The sequence below is a fragment of the Lepidochelys kempii genome, chromosome 4 (assembly GCF_965140265.1).
Source record: "Lepidochelys kempii isolate rLepKem1 chromosome 4, rLepKem1.hap2, whole genome shotgun sequence".
Lineage (NCBI taxonomy): Eukaryota > Metazoa > Chordata > Testudines > Cheloniidae > Lepidochelys > Lepidochelys kempii.
Window position 1 is genome coordinate 53,801,355 of NC_133259.1, and position 20,186 is coordinate 53,821,540.

General features: G+C 41.9%; 1 protein-coding gene across 4 annotated transcripts in view; it reads left to right on the plus strand.

Moving 5' to 3' along the window:
• Positions 1 to 19,861, plus strand: part of ABCE1 (ATP binding cassette subfamily E member 1) — a 33,592-nt gene extending 13,731 nt beyond the window's left edge. For all 4 annotated transcript variants that reach the window (XM_073341238.1, XM_073341239.1, XM_073341240.1 and 1 more), the window contains 13 exons: positions 904 to 1,041; positions 1,212 to 1,281; positions 2,920 to 3,016; positions 5,327 to 5,416; positions 6,111 to 6,232; positions 8,645 to 8,866; positions 10,944 to 11,003; positions 11,089 to 11,147; positions 11,343 to 11,453; positions 11,546 to 11,688; positions 11,782 to 11,904; positions 15,799 to 15,910; positions 16,187 to 19,861. In XM_073341238.1, coding sequence (XP_073197339.1) covers positions 904 to 1,041; positions 1,212 to 1,281; positions 2,920 to 3,016; positions 5,327 to 5,416; positions 6,111 to 6,232; positions 8,645 to 8,866; positions 10,944 to 11,003; positions 11,089 to 11,147; positions 11,343 to 11,453; positions 11,546 to 11,688; positions 11,782 to 11,904; positions 15,799 to 15,910; positions 16,187 to 16,234 — 1,395 coding nt within the window. In that variant the 3' untranslated portion in view covers positions 16,235 to 19,861. The remainder of the gene's footprint in view (positions 1 to 903; positions 1,042 to 1,211; positions 1,282 to 2,919; positions 3,017 to 5,326; positions 5,417 to 6,110; positions 6,233 to 8,644; positions 8,867 to 10,943; positions 11,004 to 11,088; positions 11,148 to 11,342; positions 11,454 to 11,545; positions 11,689 to 11,781; positions 11,905 to 15,798; positions 15,911 to 16,186) is intronic.
• Positions 19,862 to 20,186: the final 325 nt, after the last annotated feature.

A 20,186-nucleotide genomic window follows, 5' to 3' on the forward strand; every position in this document is an offset into this window, starting at 1 on the left:
GCTTGAACTTTGGGGAAGTGTTGCTGAGCTAGACACTGGTGTAGGTGCAGTGAAGTGGTGTTAAAGGTCTCTGCGCTGTTCTTCTAGTCTACTTCAACTATGATTTGTTTGCCTTTTCTAACTCTGGTTCTCCTGGAGAATGTTTAGCATTATTCCCAAAATGAAAACAATCTCTTGACCTCCATCTCCACTCTAGTGTACCACAAGGGCCTGGTCAGACTTCCCAAGATAACCAGGAGTTGCAGTTTCCTTTTAACAAGTTTTTGCCCAAGTTAAATTTGCTGTGTTTCGTCCTCTCTTACTGTCATCTCTTGGGAATGTCTGCTGGGAAGTAGGAAACACATTTTTCTTGAACCTTTTTCTGAACGTGAAACTTTATTAGGCTAACCTTTTCCATTTAGCCCAGGTAACCATAAGACTACATATATTTCAGTTTTGTGAAAGAATTGAGGAGTAGAGTGGCCCATATTCTACGTTCCATATGAAATGGTTTGACTTCTGACACTGGCTTATTAAAACAAATTCACAGTACACTCCTTTTTAACTTTTGTTTCTTGAAGATACCATGTGTTTCTGCTGCCGAGACCTATTTAGGGTGCTTTTTCTTTCAAGAGTAAGTGACATCACACACCTGAAAGAGTACAAGGACCTGAACTCCTTATACAGCTTAAGGTGTTTCATGTCATTAACTATTTAAGTGGAAGCCTAGAAAGTAAGTAAGTAGAGACTGACTTTTTGGGGGCTACTCTGTTTTTATTGCATGTATCTTTGATGTCTACTCATTTGTGTTTGGAATCTTTAAAATTAAAACATTTCAGTTTACTTTTAGATCTACTAATAGTTTAAATGAATTTTGAATATTTAAAATGCTTATATAAGTCCTAGTACCTAATTTCTCTGTAGGATCCACCTGATTGGCAAGAAATCTTGACTTACTTTCGGGGATCTGAGTTGCAAAACTACTTCACCAAGATCCTGGAAGATGACCTCAAGGCTATTATCAAACCTCAGTATGTGGACCAGATCCCTAAAGCTGCAAAGGTAAGAGACGTTACCAGTTGGAGAGAATGCAATATGAGCCTTTAAAGACAAAATACACTATGTAAAAATGTTATGCTTTTCGTGCATTAATGAGAGAAATTTCTCATGTTTGCAATATCTGAATGCTTAAATATTAGAAAAGGGTTGATTCTTTCTTTTTATAATGGCAGGGGACAGTGGGGTCTATTTTGGACAGAAAGGATGAAACTGACACACAAACTATTGTATGTAAGCAGCTTGGTAAGCAATGTTCCCTCCAGTTCTTTTTGTTTGTTTGTTTTTTTTTATTTAACCGACCAGGCTACAGCGCTGCATTTTTGTCCTTGTTTTATACCATGGAAATGTGGACAAGATTTCACTTTTTTTTTTTTTTTTTTAAAGCGAGGAGTGTATACAGGAGGGGTTGTGTGTGCATATGGGGGCTGCCCTAGGGTGGCTCTTGCCCAGTATCACACATTAGTCCCCTTCCCGCCATTCACGGGGTCCCAAAGGGAAGCAATTAACTCTGCTGCAGCAGCCTTAGGAGCCAGGAGTCTGTTCAGGGCTGTGTGACAGGTTGCACCTCCCCCAGGCTGGGGGTTTCAGGACCCCACCCTGCCCGGTGCTCCCAAGAAGGGGCCTAGATCCTTACTTCCCTCCACCACCACCTCTTGGCAGCAGCAACCATAGAATCCAACTGCTGGGGGGTAGGGGTACTTTGGCCTTGTCAGGCTGCAGCTCTGGAGCCTCCGCTGACCTGGGCTGGTGCCCCTGAACCCAGCCAGGTCCCTCACTGGATCTCGTGCGCAAGGTTTATCCCAGCCAACCAGGCCCGAGCATGTTCCTAAGATGGAGAGATGCTTCCACTTCCCCTGCAGGGAGGAGGTGAGATCATATGCACCCTGGGGGGCACACCCTGCTGGGACTGCACAGAGGAGATATGAGAGGCATGGTTTTTGACCTATGCCATACATACAAGATTGCTGCACTTCCACACAGTTTACAGGGAACCTTGTTGGTAAGTGACTTTGTTAAATAAATAAATTTGGTAAGACCATGGTTCATAAAATCACTTTAAAGAGTTTTGAGTAATTCACATTAATTAAAAATTAAAATGATCACTGTCTAACATAATGGAAAACTTAAATTATGTCTAGTTCAAGGATTGAAATTTACATTGGTCCGAACTTGGCCAGGACTTGGTATATTCGTTTCTGGACCAATGCCAAAAAATAACTGCTAGTGGCACTCTTGATGTCTAGTATCTTGCAAATCTGGATTAGAAACTAATAAATCACATCATTGTGGAACTGAGGTTCTTAGCTTTCCATGGTATAAAACATTTATTTTTAAAGCTTGGAAAATTTTGGATTAATTTTGATCAATTTTGACAAGTTTTTAGCATCTTGTCTCTTGAGAACCATTGAAGCTAGAAAATGCTACCCCAAAGATGAAGAATCCTCAGCTTTCAAACGAGACTTAATGCTTTGTAGAATTTTAGCGGTTTTTGACATATTGGTTGGTAATTGGAATATTATGACTTTTAAGGTCTGTCTTGGTTTTGCTTGTATTAGGAACTTTTTAAAATAGTACTGTTGATTTTTAGGGCCAATAAACTTCTTCAAGCACAAGTCCAAGAACAGCAACCAAAACCAGAAATTTGATCCCTATCCATGAAGGAAAGCAGCAGTACAAATTTGCCACTTAATGTTGCTGACAGTTTTATGTCTTGCTGTGGTTTTTGCAAGCATTATTGTGATCCCTGTATACTGGATACATCTATGAGCAGGCTTTACAATACCTTCTTTAGCATAAACTTTGTCTAATTTGTTTCAAAGTAGGATATTTATCATATTTAATTTACATATGCTGGACATAACAAATAATCTTTATCACCAGATTTAACTCATCTGAGAGAACGAAACATTGAAGACCTTTCGGGAGGAGAACTTCAGAGATTTGCTTGTGCTGTCGTTTGCATTCAAAGGGCCGATATGTATGTTCCATTTACTTCTATTGCACCTTCAATCCCAAAAGGCTGTTTCAGGATTTGTTCTTAAAATTGGTGCTTAATATTAGAGTGCAGTAATTTTTATTTCTAGGGAGTGGATGGCAGCATATAGAGGTGATCTTCTTTGGATGAAATGTTAAATGCAGAAATTTTCAACAATATAGTTTACCAGTTCCCCACAACTGGTGTCTGGGATTCTTTCATAGGAATTCTTATTGTTCCTTGCTCTTTCATCCACTCTCACATGTAGCAGAGACCTCTGGGGTTTAGGGTCTATCCAAACCAAGGTTTAGTATTGCTGCTTGATAATAATCCTAGTTGAAAGGAGTGGGTAGGGAAGATATCCTGTGTGACCATGCACATCCCTTACCCTCCTTGAATCAGAAAAGGACAAGAAGGTGCCCACCCCCTTGGGAATGTTGTCTGTCTTGCAACCAGGAAATTACTGTTCTGTCCAATAGCAGCCAAACAAGCTACTGCTGCCTCTCCTAATCTATCACAACTAAGATCCCCTTCCCTTCACTTAGTCCCTTCCGAGTGGTTCCTGACTTCAGCTGGTCTTGAGAGCAGGAAAGCAAGATCAGAAGACTGGTGGTTTTCTGATTTGGAAGAAATCTTATTACACTCTCCTAAAATTGGTATTTTTGTACTTTGCAGTGCATGTCACAAGGCTGCTTAAATTTAAACTAAATTAGAAGTCATGGGATTGCTAAAGTAGTTAGTTAGAAAGTTAACACTATATAGTTTGGTCAGAATTTTTGGCAAAGGAATAGCTAATTTGGACTGTTCAGCAACTTTACATGGTAGTTGGCAGAAGAATCAGGGAAGGTGTTGAAGCACACTAGAAAAATGATTTTTTTTTTTTTTTATTACTATAGACCAGGGGTCGGCAACCTTTTTAGAAGTGGTGTGCCGAGTCTTCATTTATTCACTTTAATTTAAGGTTTCGCGTGCCAATAATACATTTTAACGTTTTTTAGGTCTCTCTCTATAAGTCTATATTATATTACTAAACTATTGTCATATGTAAACAAGGTTTTCAAAATGTTTAAGAAACTTCATTTAAAATTAAATTAAAATGCTGATCTTACGCCACTGGCCCGCTCAGCCCGTTGGCGACCTGGGGTTCGGTTCACCTAGGCCGGCAGCGGGCTGAGCGGGGCCTGCGGCCAGGACCCCGGCTGGCAAGGGGCAGGCAGCCAGAACCCCAGACCAGCAGTGGGCTGAGCAGGGCTGATGGCCAGGACTCCAGACTGGTAGCGGGCTGAGCTGCTCAGCCTGCTGCTGGTCTGGGGTTCCGTCCGCCAGCTCCTGCCAGCCAGGGTCCAGGCTGCCAGTCCCACTCAGCCCGCTGCCGGTTTGGGGTCCCAGCCGTGTCCACATAGAGTAGGTACCTACCTTCTCCCTGGTTCTAGCCATTCTCTTACCCTCTCTGCACTGAGATGAGAGTGGGAGTGTGCTGAGAACAGGGCTGGGGGTGAAGGAGCAGGCTGGGGGTTGGGGTGCATGGTCTGGCCAGGAGCTAGAATGAGGGAGGGGGCTCAGGGTTGGGGCAGGAGGTTTGAGTGTGGAGCAGTTACCAGGGCAACTCCCATTTGGTGCGAGGGGTGCAGGTGGGAATGTGGGAGGGAGGGGTGCAGGAGCTCCTGTTTGGTGCGAGGGATGGGAATGGAGATGTGGGGGGTGCAGGAGTCAGGGCATGGGGTGTCAGGGTGCTGGGTATGTGTGTGGGGAGGTGCAGGAGTCAGGGCTGGGGGTATGTGGGGAGGATACAGGGGTGAGGGCTGGGGGTGTGGGGGTACTCTCAGCCCCCTGCCCTGAGCAGCTCACGGCAGGGGGCTGGAGGGGATATGCCTGGATTCCACTCTTCCCCCAAGGTCCCCGGAGCAGGCTCCGCTTTTACCTCTCCTGCTTGTAGCAAGGGCCATCAGCTGATTGGCCGCAGGGAGGGAGAGAAGGAGGGGCAGGAACCAAGCACACTGGGGGAAGAGGCGGGAGGAAGGGGGAAGCTTGCCTGCCCTGCAAGGAGAGAGCGGTGAGCGCGGAGGCAGAGAAGAACGGGTCGGGCAGGATTTTTAGTGGCACACTGCAGTCTGCCCGGGTCCAGCAGACACCAGCGTGCCATTAAAAATTGGCTCGCGTGCCGTGCCATAGGTTGCCGACCCCTGCTATAGACATTTTAAAATATCACTTGGAGGGTAAATTTAGATGGTTTACAGGTTAGATTTTAAAATGTTATAGAAATGAAAATTAAAAATATACATTCATTGATATTTTCCCCTCTCTTTGGGATAGCTTTATGTTTGATGAACCTTCTAGCTACCTAGATGTTAAGCAGCGTCTGAAGGCTGCCATTACTATTCGATCTCTAATAAATCCAGACAGGTAAGTACAGATTTTACATTTTGTTAGATTTTAGTGACACTAGATTGTAGTTCATAGACTGATTGGGTGATTCTTCAATCTCCTTGCTACTGCAGATTGTTTCTTATAGTATATTTTCTAATGTGTTTTGTGTAGTCTACTTTTGAAGACAGTTCAACAGATAACATTGTCAGGATTATTTTTCCTTTTAGTCATCCTAAATTTTCCTTTTCTTAATTTCTCCCCAACACTATTTATAATTCTACATCCCTCTCTCTCTCATCCCCCCCCCCTCCGGATTTACATCCTTCAAATATTTGTGGCTTTATTTTCCCCGTGACCAAACTGTCTTTTTTCCACTACTTTATGTTTAAAAAAAAAAAAAAGTCAGCTCAAATGGAGAGTAAACTTCCAGAGTTGTTGCTCCCAATATCCATTTATTGAGCATTTAGCAAAACATTTGTACTGAGAAGTTTGAATTTTATCCATATTAGCTTAAAACTAAGAATCCATACCAAAAGCAGCATTGTATTGTTAATTTAAACGAAATATTGATAATTTCTTGGTATGTGAGACTAGTGGCAAAATCTCAAGTGTACTTATTTCATTTTATATCAAACTATTTTTTCCATTGACAGAAACAAAAACAAACATACACAGATCTCGTTCTTTTTTATGTAGAAGTTTAACAAATAATTTTGGTTTTATTTTTCAGATATATCATTGTTGTAGAGCATGATCTTAGTGTGTTAGATTATCTCTCTGACTTTATCTGCTGCCTGTATGGTGTGCCAAGTGCTTATGGTGTCGTCACTATGCCTTTCAGTGTAAGAGAAGGTAACTCTTGACCCCTGGCTCTCTCCAACCCCCATTCCTCTTGCCCTCACAAATGAGAAAGCATGCACAGTGTGATAGGCATGGTCGTTTTAAGCAAATATATCTTTTAAAATGCAGAGTTTGAAAGCCTCTTTTTTTCTAAATGTACTGTGCTATGGATGTCAACATTAACTATTTATTTATTCCATCCATAAAAGTGATCAGCAACTAAAGGGGTGGGAGTGATGCCTATGGGGCGGGTAGAGGTTGGAATTGGGAGCTGCAGCATGACAGGAAAGAAGACTTGAGGTATGTTTACACTGCAATTAAACACCCATGGCTGGCCTGTGTCAGTTGACTTGGGCTCACAGGGTTCAGACTATGTGTAGGGCACTGACCAAAATGGACCGTGAATTTCATGGTCATAGGATTTTAAAAATTGTAAATTTAATTATTTCAGCTATTTACATCTGAAATTTCACAGTGTTATAATTGTAGGGGTCCTGACCCAAAAAGTTGTGGGGGGCAACAAGGTTATTGTAGGGGGTGTTGCGGTGCTGCTGCCCGCCCTTCTAGGCTGCTGCTGGCGGCAGCCCTGCCTTCAGAGCTGGGCAGCTGGAGAGCGACAGCTGCAGGCCGGGAACCCAGCTCTGAAGGCAGGGCTGCCACCAGCAGCAGTGCAGAAGGATGGCATGGTCTGGTATTGTCACCCTTGCTTCTGTGCTGCTGCCGGTGGGGCACTGCCTTCAGAGCTGGGTGCCCAAACAGTAGCCGCTGCTCTCTGAAGTCAACGCAATACCATGGCACCTTCCCCACCCCCACTCCCCAAATAACCTTATGACACTCCACCCCCGCAACTCCCTTTTGGGTCAGCACCCCCAATTTGAGAAACACTGGTCTCCCCCATGAAATCTATATAGTATAGTGTAAAAATCACACAAGACCAGATTTCACAGGAGGAGACCAGATTTCGTGGCCGTGAATTTGGTAGGTCCTAGCTATGGGGCTCTAAAATTGCAGTGTAGATGTTGGGGCCCAAGCATCTACACCACAGTTTTATAGTCCATAATCCTGAGTCAGCTGATGTGGGCCAGCCACAGATGTTTCATTGCAGTGTAGACATACCCTCAAAGGCCCCTTTGAGCGGGAGAAACAAGGAGGTGGTCCTAAGGTGAGCATATCTTTCTTTGAGGTATGCTGAATGTAGTAATAAGGTAATTATTAACTGAAAGTTGAATTATGACAAAGGTCATACTCTAACTTTGCTTTCTGTGCACATCTTTCATTGACATCAGTGGGGGAGTTCTAGTATGTAGCAGGGGTTGTATATAGTCCTAAACTTGTACTCCAACCCACAAGCCATAATTAAAAATGCAGTTTGGCTTTCTCTCCATAGAATGAGTTTGATACCATGAATTGTTTGTAAGCTAGGGATTTAAACAAAGAAGGTGGGGGGGAACAATAGACAGGACACAGATTGAGAGATGAGTTCAGTTGAGTTTCCATGCTCTGGAAACATTCAGTCTTGCATCTAGAGTCAAAGAAAAGTGACATGTTTTATGACTATAACAGATGTAACTCCATTGACTACTACAGTCAGAAATCTATGGAACAGTTGTCTGACCATACTGACTTAGTCATTGTTGACCTGGGCTGAATTCAAGGCAATGAAGAATTGGAAACAACTAAAGGAAGATCTTTAGAGATTCAAGGCACTAAAGATGAAAGTAACTTTGTCCACTGAATTATTACTCAGAATAGGGGAAGAAGGGCCATCTTGGGGAGTACTGTCCGGAGGATCAAGGAACAAACTTGCTTAGGAGCACAGCATCGTTCCTGCAGTGCTTAGGAGGAGCGGTATAATAGGGGAAGGCATAAACTCTGTGGAGCACCATTCTTGTCATTTCACCACTACTATTGGGGGGAAAGAGGGAAGGGATGGCAGTGAAACTGACAAGAATTATGTCAGTTTCAGTCAGCAGCTGCTGTGGGTATGGAAAGCATATTTTGTTTTGGAAATGCCATGTGATGGGGTTTCCAGACCTCATGTGAAACTTCAAAAAACAGCTGGTTTTCTTCTGAGGCAGAACACAACCAGTTTTCGAAATGCTGAAATTCCTTGAAATTCTGAGTTTTGTCTAGTTCTTGAGTCTTACTGCTGTGCAAATAAAATGCATTGTTTATACATTTGATATTTTATAGTTATTTTAATAGAGGTTGCAGAAAGATTCATTTAACCTTGCTGTATAATTTCCAATCTCTTGCTAATAAGAGTCCTTGTTGAATAAGTCTAACATGCCACATAGGACACAGGACTTTAGTCAATATCAGTCCTGGTCCATCTGATACTTACAATCAAACACTAAGTGTCCATGCAGTTTTAGGGGTTTTTTACACATGATTTTACTAATGTAGCTTACTTTTCTCTTATAGGCATAAACATTTTCTTGGATGGTTACGTTCCAACAGAAAATTTAAGATTTCGAGATGCATCTCTGGTTTTTAAAGTGGCTGAGACAGCTAATGAAGAAGAAGTTAAGAAGATGTGTATGTATAAATATCCAGGAATGAAAAAAAAGATGGGAGAATTCGAACTAGCCATAGTAGCTGGAGAATTCACTGACTCTGAAATCATGGTAATGCTAGGGGAAAATGGTGAGTGTTCTCCTATGTAGAAATTAGTGTGTCTAATGTGGTATGCTAAACACTATTAAAAACAGTTGTGTGGTATTGAGGTCTGGATCACAGAAAATAAAAGAACAGTATCTTATTAAAAACTGTACCTTTGAACAGCTCTGACGTGCATGCAACCTAAGAGCAGATCTTCCTTACTAAATATGATGTTTCTAGTTATAAACATATCCTATTTAAACACATTAATGGGAGTACTTCTGTCAGTCTGTAATAGTACCTCACTCTTATCTAGCACTTTTCATAAGTAGGTCTCCAAGTGCTTTACAAAGGAGGTAAGCCTCATTATACCTGTTTTTACAGATAAGGAAACTGAGACACCAAGCAGTGAATTGACTAGCCCAAGGTTGCCGAGCAGAGAATACAACGCAGGTCTCCTGAGTCCTAGTCCAGTGCTATCCACTGTCAGTGGTTTTCAAACTGTGGGTCACAGAATGGAAAGCACTGGGTCACGGCAGCTCTGATCAGCACCACTGACCGGCCCGTTAAAAGTCCTGTCAGGAGTGCTGCCGGGCTAAGGCAGGCTAGTTCCTACCTATTCCAACACCCTAGAAGTGGCCAGCAGCAGGTCCGGCTCCTAAGCGGGGGATCACAGGGCTTCGCTCGCTGTGCCGGCCCCGAGCACCGGCTCCGCACTCCCATGGGCTGATTCCCAGCCAATTGGAGCTGGGAGGGAAAGGAGGGTGCCTGCAGGCAAAAGCCTTGTGGAGCCACTTGCACACCTCTGTCTAGGAGCTGGGCTGGAGTGCTTCCAGGGCGCATCATGGCCCACAGTGCCAGGACAGGTGGGAAGCCTGCCTCTGCACCCCAGCTGCGCCACTGACTGGGAGCTGCAAGAGGTAAACCTGCACCCCAGCCCTGAGCCCTGCCTCAAACCCGGAGCCACCTCTTGCATCCTAAACCTCCTGCATCCCTTACCCCACCCCAGGCCTGCACCCCCTCCCCAGAGCCCTGAGCCCCCCCAAACCTGGTGCCCTCTCCTGCACTCCAGAGCCTGCATCTCTAGCCCAGAGTCCCCTCCCACACCCTGAACCCTTCATTCCCGGCCCCATCTCACAGTCCTCACCCCCACACCCCAGACCTCTGCCCAGCCCTCTCACATCCTGAACCCCTCATTCCCGGCCCCACACTGCAGTGCGCACTCCTGCACCCCAAACCTCTGCCCCAGCCCAAAGGCCCCTCCCAAACCCCACTCATCCCCAGTTCCATTGGGTCACGAGTAGCCACAATTTTCTTCAACTAGGTCACCAGAAAAAAAGTTTGAAAACCACTGTACTAGGTCACTCCCTGTAATACAGGCAGTAAGTGTATACACTGCTTCTTAACTCCAACACAAGCAAATACACTGTCTCTAATACAGACCTGTTAGCCAGTCATACAAGGAAAGCTGAAGTTTTAAAAATTCAGTTTTTTATTGAGTTATTACCACCACATAGCTGTGTACAGGAAAACCAGCAGTTTTTGGGCTAAGCGTTATCGCTCTGAGTTCCTTCTAAAATGTTTTACTAGATTATTTCCGTGTGGTGGACCATATGTAATACAGTGATTGTCCTGTGGACCAACTCCCCTGTTTATGATCCTGTGCTATCCCTATATCCGTAGGAACTACATCAATGACTTATATGGGAAAGTAACATTAAGAAAGAATTGTATTTTTAGATGTTTTTGTGATGCAGTTTAACAACTAGAAATAATGACTCCCCCTCCCAGCATTGTGACTGGCCAGCTCTTTACAGATCTGCTGCAGGTATTCACTGAACAGAGTACAGCCTGCTTAGAGAATTCCCATTTTTGTGTGTGTATGTGTATATATGTGTATATATATAGTGTGTATGTGCGTGCGCGCGCACACACAAAGTTGCTCTTATTTAAACATGATGCTATTGAAGGTATTAAAGAAAGCTCCAGAGATTAGTTAAATTGCTGCAATGACAGTCTAAAGTAACTTCGAAAGCTCATGCTCAAATAAATTGGTTAGTCTCTAAGGTGCCACAAGTACTCCTTTTCTTTTTATATATAACATGAAACTTTTGTTTGTTAGGAACTGGCAAAACTACATTTATCAGAATGCTTGCAGGAAGACTTGCACCTGATGAAGGAGGTATTGTTTAATGTATCAATTTGAAGCATATTTTGACAATTTTATTTTGGTGGCCATTGTTTTGACTACATAATTATATTTATAGGTGAGGTACCAGTTCTAAATGTCAGTTACAAGCCACAGAAGATCAGTCCTAAGTCCACAGTAAGTTTAGGTTTTGTGTCACTACACTTTTATGTTGTATACATCCAACGTATTTCCAACATAAAACACGTTCTAGAGATGCAGAGAGAATCCTGTCTGCTTTGAATATAAACACTATTTAAATATTTTAATCTATCTTTTTACCTTTCCATGGTGCAGTGAAGCAAACTAAGTAGTCACTTTGTCTTTGAATAGGGAAGTGTCCGTCAGCTGCTCCATGAGAAGATCCGAGATGCCTATACACATCCACAGTTTGTGACTGATGTAATGAAGCCTCTTCAGATAGAAAACATCATTGATCAAGAGGTATTAACCCACTGAGACGTTTTAACATCTTATTTTTTACGATTCTCTAATGCCCCCAACTAAATATTGTTAAATGTTGTTATTCCTAACAGGTGCAGACGTTGTCTGGTGGTGAGTTGCAGCGTGTTGCACTAGCTCTCTGTCTTGGTAAGCCTGCTGATGTCTACCTAATTGATGAACCTTCAGCATATTTGGACTCTGAACAGCGTCTAATGGCTGCTAGAGTTGTCAAACGGTAATGTGTGCACATAGAAGGACAGGGAAAGCTTTCATTAACTTTTATTTAAAGGTTTATTTCTAAATATCTCACAAATTTGTTCTATTTCAGTTTCATTCTCCATGCTAAAAAAACAGCCTTTGTGGTAGAGCATGACTTTATCATGGCGACCTATCTAGCAGATCGTGTCATTGTCTTTGATGGTATTCCATCCAAGAACACACTTGCGAACAGGTAACAGGCTCATGTTAACTTGGTTATCTCAGGGAAGATCAAAGGACAATGTATAAACTAAATTAATGGTAAAAATATTAACAATTTGTATAGTACCCCCCCAAGCAACTAGGTTCACTGCACAGCAATCAAAATAAATTGCTATCTAGAAAACTGCAGTATACAAAAATCTGAACACATAAATAGCATCCGTGTGTGGTTTGTTTTGGTTTTTTTTTTTAAAACTGTAAGAAGGTTCTATAGAGAGGCTAACATACCTCCTGGAAGAATTATTTTCAGATTTTTTTTACAGGTAGGAAGGAATGAGCTGAGGGATCTTTTTCTAGGCAGGTGAGCAATAAGGTGTGTGAAATACAAGCCAAATGATATACTGTATACCTAGGCAAGCTTCTAAAATGTAATACTGTAATTGGAAAGCTCTTAAAATGTGGCATGCTGCTAAAGTTGTTACTTAGTTCCTGTAAATAACTTCTGGTGCATTTTGATATCAACAATATGCTTTGAATTAGGACTGTCGATTAATGGCAGTTAACTCGCACAATTAACTCAAATTAATCACAGTTTTAAATGCACTTTTAAACAATAGAATACCAACTGAAATTTATTAAATATTTTGGATGTTTTTCTCCATTTTCAAAAATAGATTAATTAAAAACACAGAATATAAAGTATATAGTGCTCACTTTATATTTGCAATTACAAATATTTGCACTGTAAAAATAGGATTTTTTTTCAGTTCACCTCATACAAGTACTGTAGTGCAATCTCTTTAATCATAGAACATCAGGGTTGAAAGGGACCTCAGGAGGTCATCTAGTCCAACCCCCTGCTCAAAGCAGGACCAATCCCCAATTAAATCATCCTAGCCAGGGCTTTGTGAAAGTGCAAGTTACAAATATAGATTTGTTTGCTTTGTTACATACCTGCACTCAAAACCAAAACAAAGTGAAACTTCAGCGCCTTTGAGTCCACTCAATCTTTCTTCCTGTTCAGCCAATCGCTACGACAAACAGGTTTGCTTACATTTGCAGGAGATAGTGATAACTGCTTCTTATTTACAATGTCACCTGAAAGTGAGAACAGGCGTTCGCATGGCACTTTTGTAGTTGGCATCGTAAAGTATTCACGTGCCAGATATGCTAAACATTCATATGCCCCTTCATGCTTTGGCCACTATTTCCGAGGACATGCTTCCTTGATGCTTGTGGGGTTTTTTTTTGTGTTTTGAAAAAGCTGATTAAATTTGTGACTGAACTCCTTCGGGGAGAATTGTACGTCTCCTGCTCTGTTTTACCTGCGTTCTGCCATATATTTCATGTTATAGCAGTCTTGGATGATGACGACCCAGCACACGATGTTAGTTTTTACAAACACTTTCACTGCAGCTTTGACAAAATGCAAAGAAGGTACCAATTTGAGATTTCTAAAAATAGCTACAGCACTCAACCCAAGCTTTAAGAATCTGAAGTGCCTTCCAGAATCTGAGAGGGATGGATTATGGAGCATGCTTTCAGAAGTCTTAAAAGAGCAACACTCTAATGCGGAAACTACAGAACCCGAACCACCAAAAAAGAAAATCAACCTTCTGCCAGTGGCATCGGACTCAAATGATGAAAATGAACATGTCAGTCTGATTTGCTTTGCATAGTTATTGAGCAGAACCTGTCATCAGCATGGACACATGTCTTCTGGAATGGTGGCTGAAGCAAGAAGGGACATGTGAATCTTTAGTGCATCTGGCACAAAAATATCTTGTGACGGCAGCTGTAACCGTACCATGTGAACACCTGTTCTCGCTTTCAGGTGACTCTAAACAAGAAGCGGGCAACATTATCTCCTGCAAATGTAAACAAACTTGTTTGTCTGAGCGATTAGTTGAACAAGAAGTAAGACTGAGTGTACGCCTACATTTTTTACATTATTTTTGAATGCAGTTTTTTTGTACATAATTCTACATGGTAAGATCAACTTTCATGATAAAAAGATTGCACTATAGCAGTGGTCAACCAACCCGTAGATCATGATCGACTGGTTGATCCTGGAGACTCTCCCAGTCAATCGCAATCTCCAGCCTCTGAAAGTCTGACGATGTAGCAGGGCTGCCACTAAGGCAGGCAGCCTGTCTGCCTGCCTTGGCCCCATGTCGCTCCAAGAAGCAGCCAGTGTGCCCTTGCGGCCCCGGGGGAGGGGGCTCTGTAGGCACCAGCCCCACAGTTCCCATTGGCCGCAGTTCCCTATTCCCAGCCAATGGGAGTTGCAGGGGTGGTGCCTGCAAAGAGGGGCAGTGTGTGGAGCCACATGCCGCTGCTGCCGCCACGGAGTGCTGGCCGCTTCCTCAGGGAGCGGCGTGGAGCTGGGGTAGGCAGGGAGCCTGTCTTAGCCCCACTGTGCTGCTGACCGGGAGCTACCTGAGGTAAGTGCTGCCTGGTGAGCCTGCACCCCAGCCCTGAGCCCCCCCTTCTGGAGCTAGCATCCCATACCTCCTTCTGCACCCCAACAGTCTGCCCCAACCCGGAGCCCCCTCCCACACCCAAACTCCCTCCCAGAGCTTGCACCCCTCACCCCCTCCTTCATCCTCTGTCCTAGGCTCAGCCCGGAGCCCCATCTCACACTCCAAACCCCTCGGACCCAGGCCTAGAGCCAGCATCCCCTCCCGAATCCCAACCCCCTGCCCCAGCCTTGTGAAAGTGAGTGGGGGAACGGCCTCAGGGGCAGAGTAGATCCTGGGTTGCACTTGAATTCAAAAAGTGATCTTGTGCATAAAAAGGTTGGAGACCACTACAGTACTTGTATGAGGTGAATTGAAAAATGCTGTTTCTTTTGGTTTTTTTTTTACAGTGCAAATATTTGTAATAAAAAATATAAAGTGGGCACTGTACACTTTGTATTCTGTGGTTTTTAATCTCAATCAATATATTTGAAAATGTAGGAAACATCCAAAAATAGTTTAAATGGTATTCTGTTTAACAGTATGATTAATTGCGATTAATTTTTTTAATCGCTTGACAGCTCAACTTTGAAGACAGTGAATTTATTCAGAGAAGGTATTTGGAGCAGCCATACTGAAAATCTACCTTTTTAAACCAGCCCAATTACATATAGTATTTAAAATGTATAATATTGAGCCAAAATGATCAGTGGTGCCACTAGACTATGAAGATCCTAATGGAGCACTCAAGGATGATAGTATGCCGGGACATTCAGCACATAATTAAAAGTGACTGGACTTTGTTTTCAGTTTTTTCTGGTTATATTTAAACATAGCTTTTGCTCTGTGGGCAGTAAATATACTCTCACACTTTACCCTGGTGGGGTGTCTCTTGAAATTGTTTTTAGTTACCACTCACTCCTCTTTTATATCAAGTTATATTCCTGTGTTCAAGGGTTTATAACAGAGCTGGAATCCCACTGAAAATTCCATCTAGTGTTTGGACCGTCTTACTTACAAAACAAGATAATTTGTCCATCTCTATGCCCCACAGTTAATGTAAAAAAGTATCAATCTTGACTGCGTTAGCAAGAATAATAGGAGGTGTGGACCGTTGACAATAATTGAAGTCTTTATCCTTGCATTAATTTCCTTAAAGACTAAGATGACAAACTACAGTTTTCAAATTTAAGAACCTTAATGGTGGGTTTGTAAAACCAGAGTTAGAATTCCAAGTGGCCTGACTTTCAGAGATGCTGAACACTGTAGTTCTTATTAAATTTCTAATAAGAATTGCAGGTGCTTGGAGCCTCTGTAAACTAGGCAGTTTATTTAGCTGCCTAACCTCTAAAAAAAATTGGTTGAAGAGTTAACTTGAACCCTGAGTAGACATAATCATGAGAGGTGTATTAACTCATATTTGTGCACCACTTAATTCCACCTTTTTTTTTTTTTTTTGTGAATAGTCCTCAGACTCTCTTGGCTGGTATGAATAAGTTTTTGTCTCAGCTTGAAATTACTTTCAGAAGAGACCCCAACAATTTCAGACCAAGAATAAATAAACTCAATTCAATCAAGGTAAGAAACTGCCTTAAAGCAGGTTAAACACAGTTCTATCTAATGAAAGTAAGAGCCTGAAATATAAGTAATGAAGTGAAAAATACCTTCTTTGTACTTTGCTGCATAGCGGGCAAAATAGAATTGAGAGGCAAAGCCAAGGTTGCTGGTCTTAATTATTTTTACTCCCTAATTGTAGTACTTGAATTTATATTTTATTTCAGCACATCAAATTTTGTTTATTGGTGAGTTTTATAAATGGGGAAAGTGTGCTGACTTTTTTTTTTGTTTTTAAAGGATGTGGAACAAAAGAAGAGTGGAAACTACTTTTTCTTGGATGACTAGGAATCTCCATAATCACTTTATAAAAATGCAAATTGAAATCTGAACACTTTGTTATATAAAAACACTTAATCAGGTTTTAGAACACCCCTCATTCTGGAGCTTAAAATGTTATTGCCATGTGTAACAGAAGCCAGTAGAAGTCTAAATTTTAGTCTGAGCAACAGAAACTGCCACTCTTTCTGTATTTTGGTGATAGTCATATTTTCCATGCAACTTTCCAAACCAGATACCTCTGATTGTTATATGAATAAACCTCCAGATGTTTCAAAATTTAGGGTAGGTTTTCAATCTAAATGTGACTTATTCAAGTACTAAATGCTGCCCAGTGTTTTTTTCAATTTTAAAAATCTTTGAAAGCTGTTTTCTGTACAAGATGAAGGTTTCAAAGAATGTCCAGATATAGACACTGCTCTGATTTTAAAAAGCAAGTTTGACACACTGGCTGAGGGTTTCATAAATAAATATCCATCTAAAATATGGTTCTTGTCTTTGATCACCCAGGGGTACAATACTTGATTGTCTTTTGGATCATTATTTTCTAAGTAATATACGTATCCTTTCCTGTTTTATAGAAAAAATTACTTGTAAAACAACTATGCAGTGAGTTTTCAAATACTTCCAGTACTGGTATATATTTCAAGAGATCATCTTATCCGAAATGTTTATTGATCAATCTTAATGGAGTCAAACAAGTCTTACTCCCCTCTAAACAATCTGTAACTGACATACTACATCTTAAATACAGATAGAGGATACTGCATTTAGCTGATGAGTCACTGCTTTGATTTCTGGTTCCAGCTGCTTGTGGTACAAGCAGGTTTTAAAGTATAGGAGGTAGGGTTATGTTACTCAATAAGACTCCATCTACTTCATGAAAGGAATGAGACCTGGTCCTCAGTGCCATCTTATCTAAAGATGATTAGAGAAGCATAAACTTGTAAAAGATGAGGTGTTTTTGCTCCTACAGCAGATTTAAGAAAAATAGAAGTGCCAAACTGCATATATTGTATTGTCCAAGAAAGTTTAAATCTCCTATGTTGAAGGACTTTGTAATTTTTCAAACCTGCTAGCCATGTGTATGGCTCTTTAGCAGCATAACTTTTCTTTATGTAGCTTTTCTGAAGTAAGCTGTAGTTAGGTTCAAGTATATTTATTACAGAAAATGGTGGGATCTGTCCAGGAGGCACAGCTGACTGAACTGTTGGCTTCTACTTTTTGCAAGCTTTACTGCATGGTTCTATTTATTTTTTAAAGAATGCTGTATTGAAGAGGGGTCTTGTCTCGTTCTGCAACTGCAAGATGATTTTGACTTGTGGAGGGCATTCCACAGTTTGAGCTTACGGTTATGCTGCCACAAATGTGTTTCCTGTCTGTCATAGGCCTGGTCTGCACTTAAAATTTAGGTTGACACAGATACAGCATTCCAGGCTGTGAAAAACACATCCTTGCCCACTGTAGCTATGCTGCCCTAACAGCCCTGCCCCCTTCATGGTATACATGCTGGTAGGTTGACAGAATGCTTTCCTGAACCTAGCTGCCTTTGCTCAGGTAGATAGTGCTCCTACAGCGATGGAAAAAAATCCTTCTAGCACTGTAGGCTTTGTCTACACTATGGGCTTGTGCTGACATAGTTATGCCACTGTGGTCCCCATAGTATACAGCAGGCAAGCCTAACTGCCTTGAGAGGTTCTAGGGAAGAGAAAGTAGGCCTTTCCCCATTAAGGCCAGTGTTAATCAGAACCAAACCCTTGAAATGGACTCAGGAAAGTAAAGGTGGTAGAGTAAGATTATATAGTCTTCCTTATTAACATAAAGAAATTAGAACTATTTGGGTCAAAATCTTTTTGGGGAAGAAGAGGGTTCTGCTATAGACCACCATGTCTGATCTGGATATGGATAAAGACCTAATATTTTTAATTAATAGTACTGGGAACTGTGATTAGGGGAGACTGTAATTTCCCCTATATTAATAAGATGGCAAATGCTACTAATGGTGATAGGGCCTAGATATTCCTGGATATACAAAAGCTGATGTTTCTTCACTAAACCAACAAAAAGGTGATTTAGTAGTGGTAAGCAGCAAGAATTTCACAGAATTGACTGTAAGACAACCTTGGTTTAAGTGATCATAATTCCATTTAAACTAAATGGAAGGTGTGACAAAGCTCCTCCTCTACCTTGGTGGGTCTTGCACTTATTGGTGGATTTGCTTGCCTTAGAGCTTCACAGCAGCCCTCAGTTTGGCCATTTTTGTGAACCCAGTGTCCAGGTCAATTCCTCTTGTGTCTGACCAGGAGTTGGGAGGTTTCGGGGGAACCTGGGCCCACCCTCTACTCTGGGTTCCAACCCAGGGCCCTGTGGAATGCAGCTGTCTAGAGTGCCTCCTGGAATAGCTGTGCAACAGCTACAACTCCCTGGGCTATTTCCCCATGGCCTCCTCCCAACACCTTCTTTATCCTCACCACAGGACCTTCCTCCTGGTGCCTGATAATGCTTGTACTCCTCAGTCCTCCAACAGTCCACGTTCTCACTCTCAACTCCTAGTACCTCTTGCTCCCAGCTCCTCACATGCACACCACTAATTGAAGTGAGCTCCTTTTTAAACTCAGGTGCCCTTATTAGCCTGCCTTAATTGATTCTAGCAGCTTGATTGGCTGCAGGTGTTCTAATCAGTCTGTCTTGTCTCCAGAAAGTTCCTGAACAATCAGGAACCTTCTGTTACCTTACCCAGGGAAAAGGGACCTACTTAACCTGGGGCTAATATCTGCCTTCTGTTACTCTCCTATAGCCAACTGGCCTGACCCTGGCACAAAGGATAAACAAACAGAGCTGCAGCAAGGGTCCTTGATTTCAAAAGGGCAAATGTAATTTGTTTAATGGAACTTGTTAGGGAAGTGGACTGGACTGAAGAACTCAAGGATCTGAGTGTGGAGAAATCTTGGAATTACTTTTAAGTCAAAGTTGTGGAAACTAGCTGGAGCCTGCATCCCAAACAAGGAGGTGGGGGGGCGGGATTATTGGAAAGGGTTGCAGACCAAAACTGGATGAACAGGCATCTCAAACAGTTTGAGAAAGCAGAAAGCCTACAGTGAATGGAAGATGGGATGGATGACCAAGGAAAGCTACCTCTTTCAGGTGAGAACTGCCCAAAGCAAAGCTGGATTTTACAAAAGAAATTAAAACCAGTAATAGATTTAACCCTATAAATAGGAAAACACAGAATGAAGTGGACTGCTAAACAGTGAGGACAGGTGGACATTAAAGATTAATATAGGTATAACCCTAACACAGCCTGTTTTGCCTCAGTTTGTAATAAGAGTAATGAGCAGGAGACAGCCAGGTGGCTAATGTGAATGCAGATTAGGAAGTAGATATTACCCACATCTGAGGTGATAGCTTAATTTAAACAGCTTAATGGGACCAAACTGGGCTCCTAGATAATCTTCATCCAAGGATATTAAAGGAACTAGCACATGAAATTGCATGCCTAATTGTACAGATTCATTAAAAATCCTTGCTATCTGTCATACCCTCTGACTGGAGAATTGCAAATATGCTACCTTTATTTAAAAGGTGAGAGGGGGGATGTTAGTTTGAGCTCAGTTGTATGTAAGGTCTTTAAACAACTTTTTGAAAGAGTAATTGAAGACAGAAGGTAAATAGTAATAAGATGGTTTTACAAAAGGTATATCATGCCAGACCAATCTCATTTTCCTGTTGAGAAAATAATTTAGATGAAATGAAGTAGTTTTAATCTACCTAGATTTCAGTAGAGCACTTGATACAGTTCCATATGGGAAATCTTTGAACTGGAGAAGATGGAGATTCAGAGAAGAATCAAAAGATGGGTAAGGAAATTATTAAAAGGGAGACTACAACCCATCATGCTGAAAGGTGAATTGTCAGGCTTGAGGGAGGTTACCAGAGGAGTTACTCAAGGATCAGTCTTGGA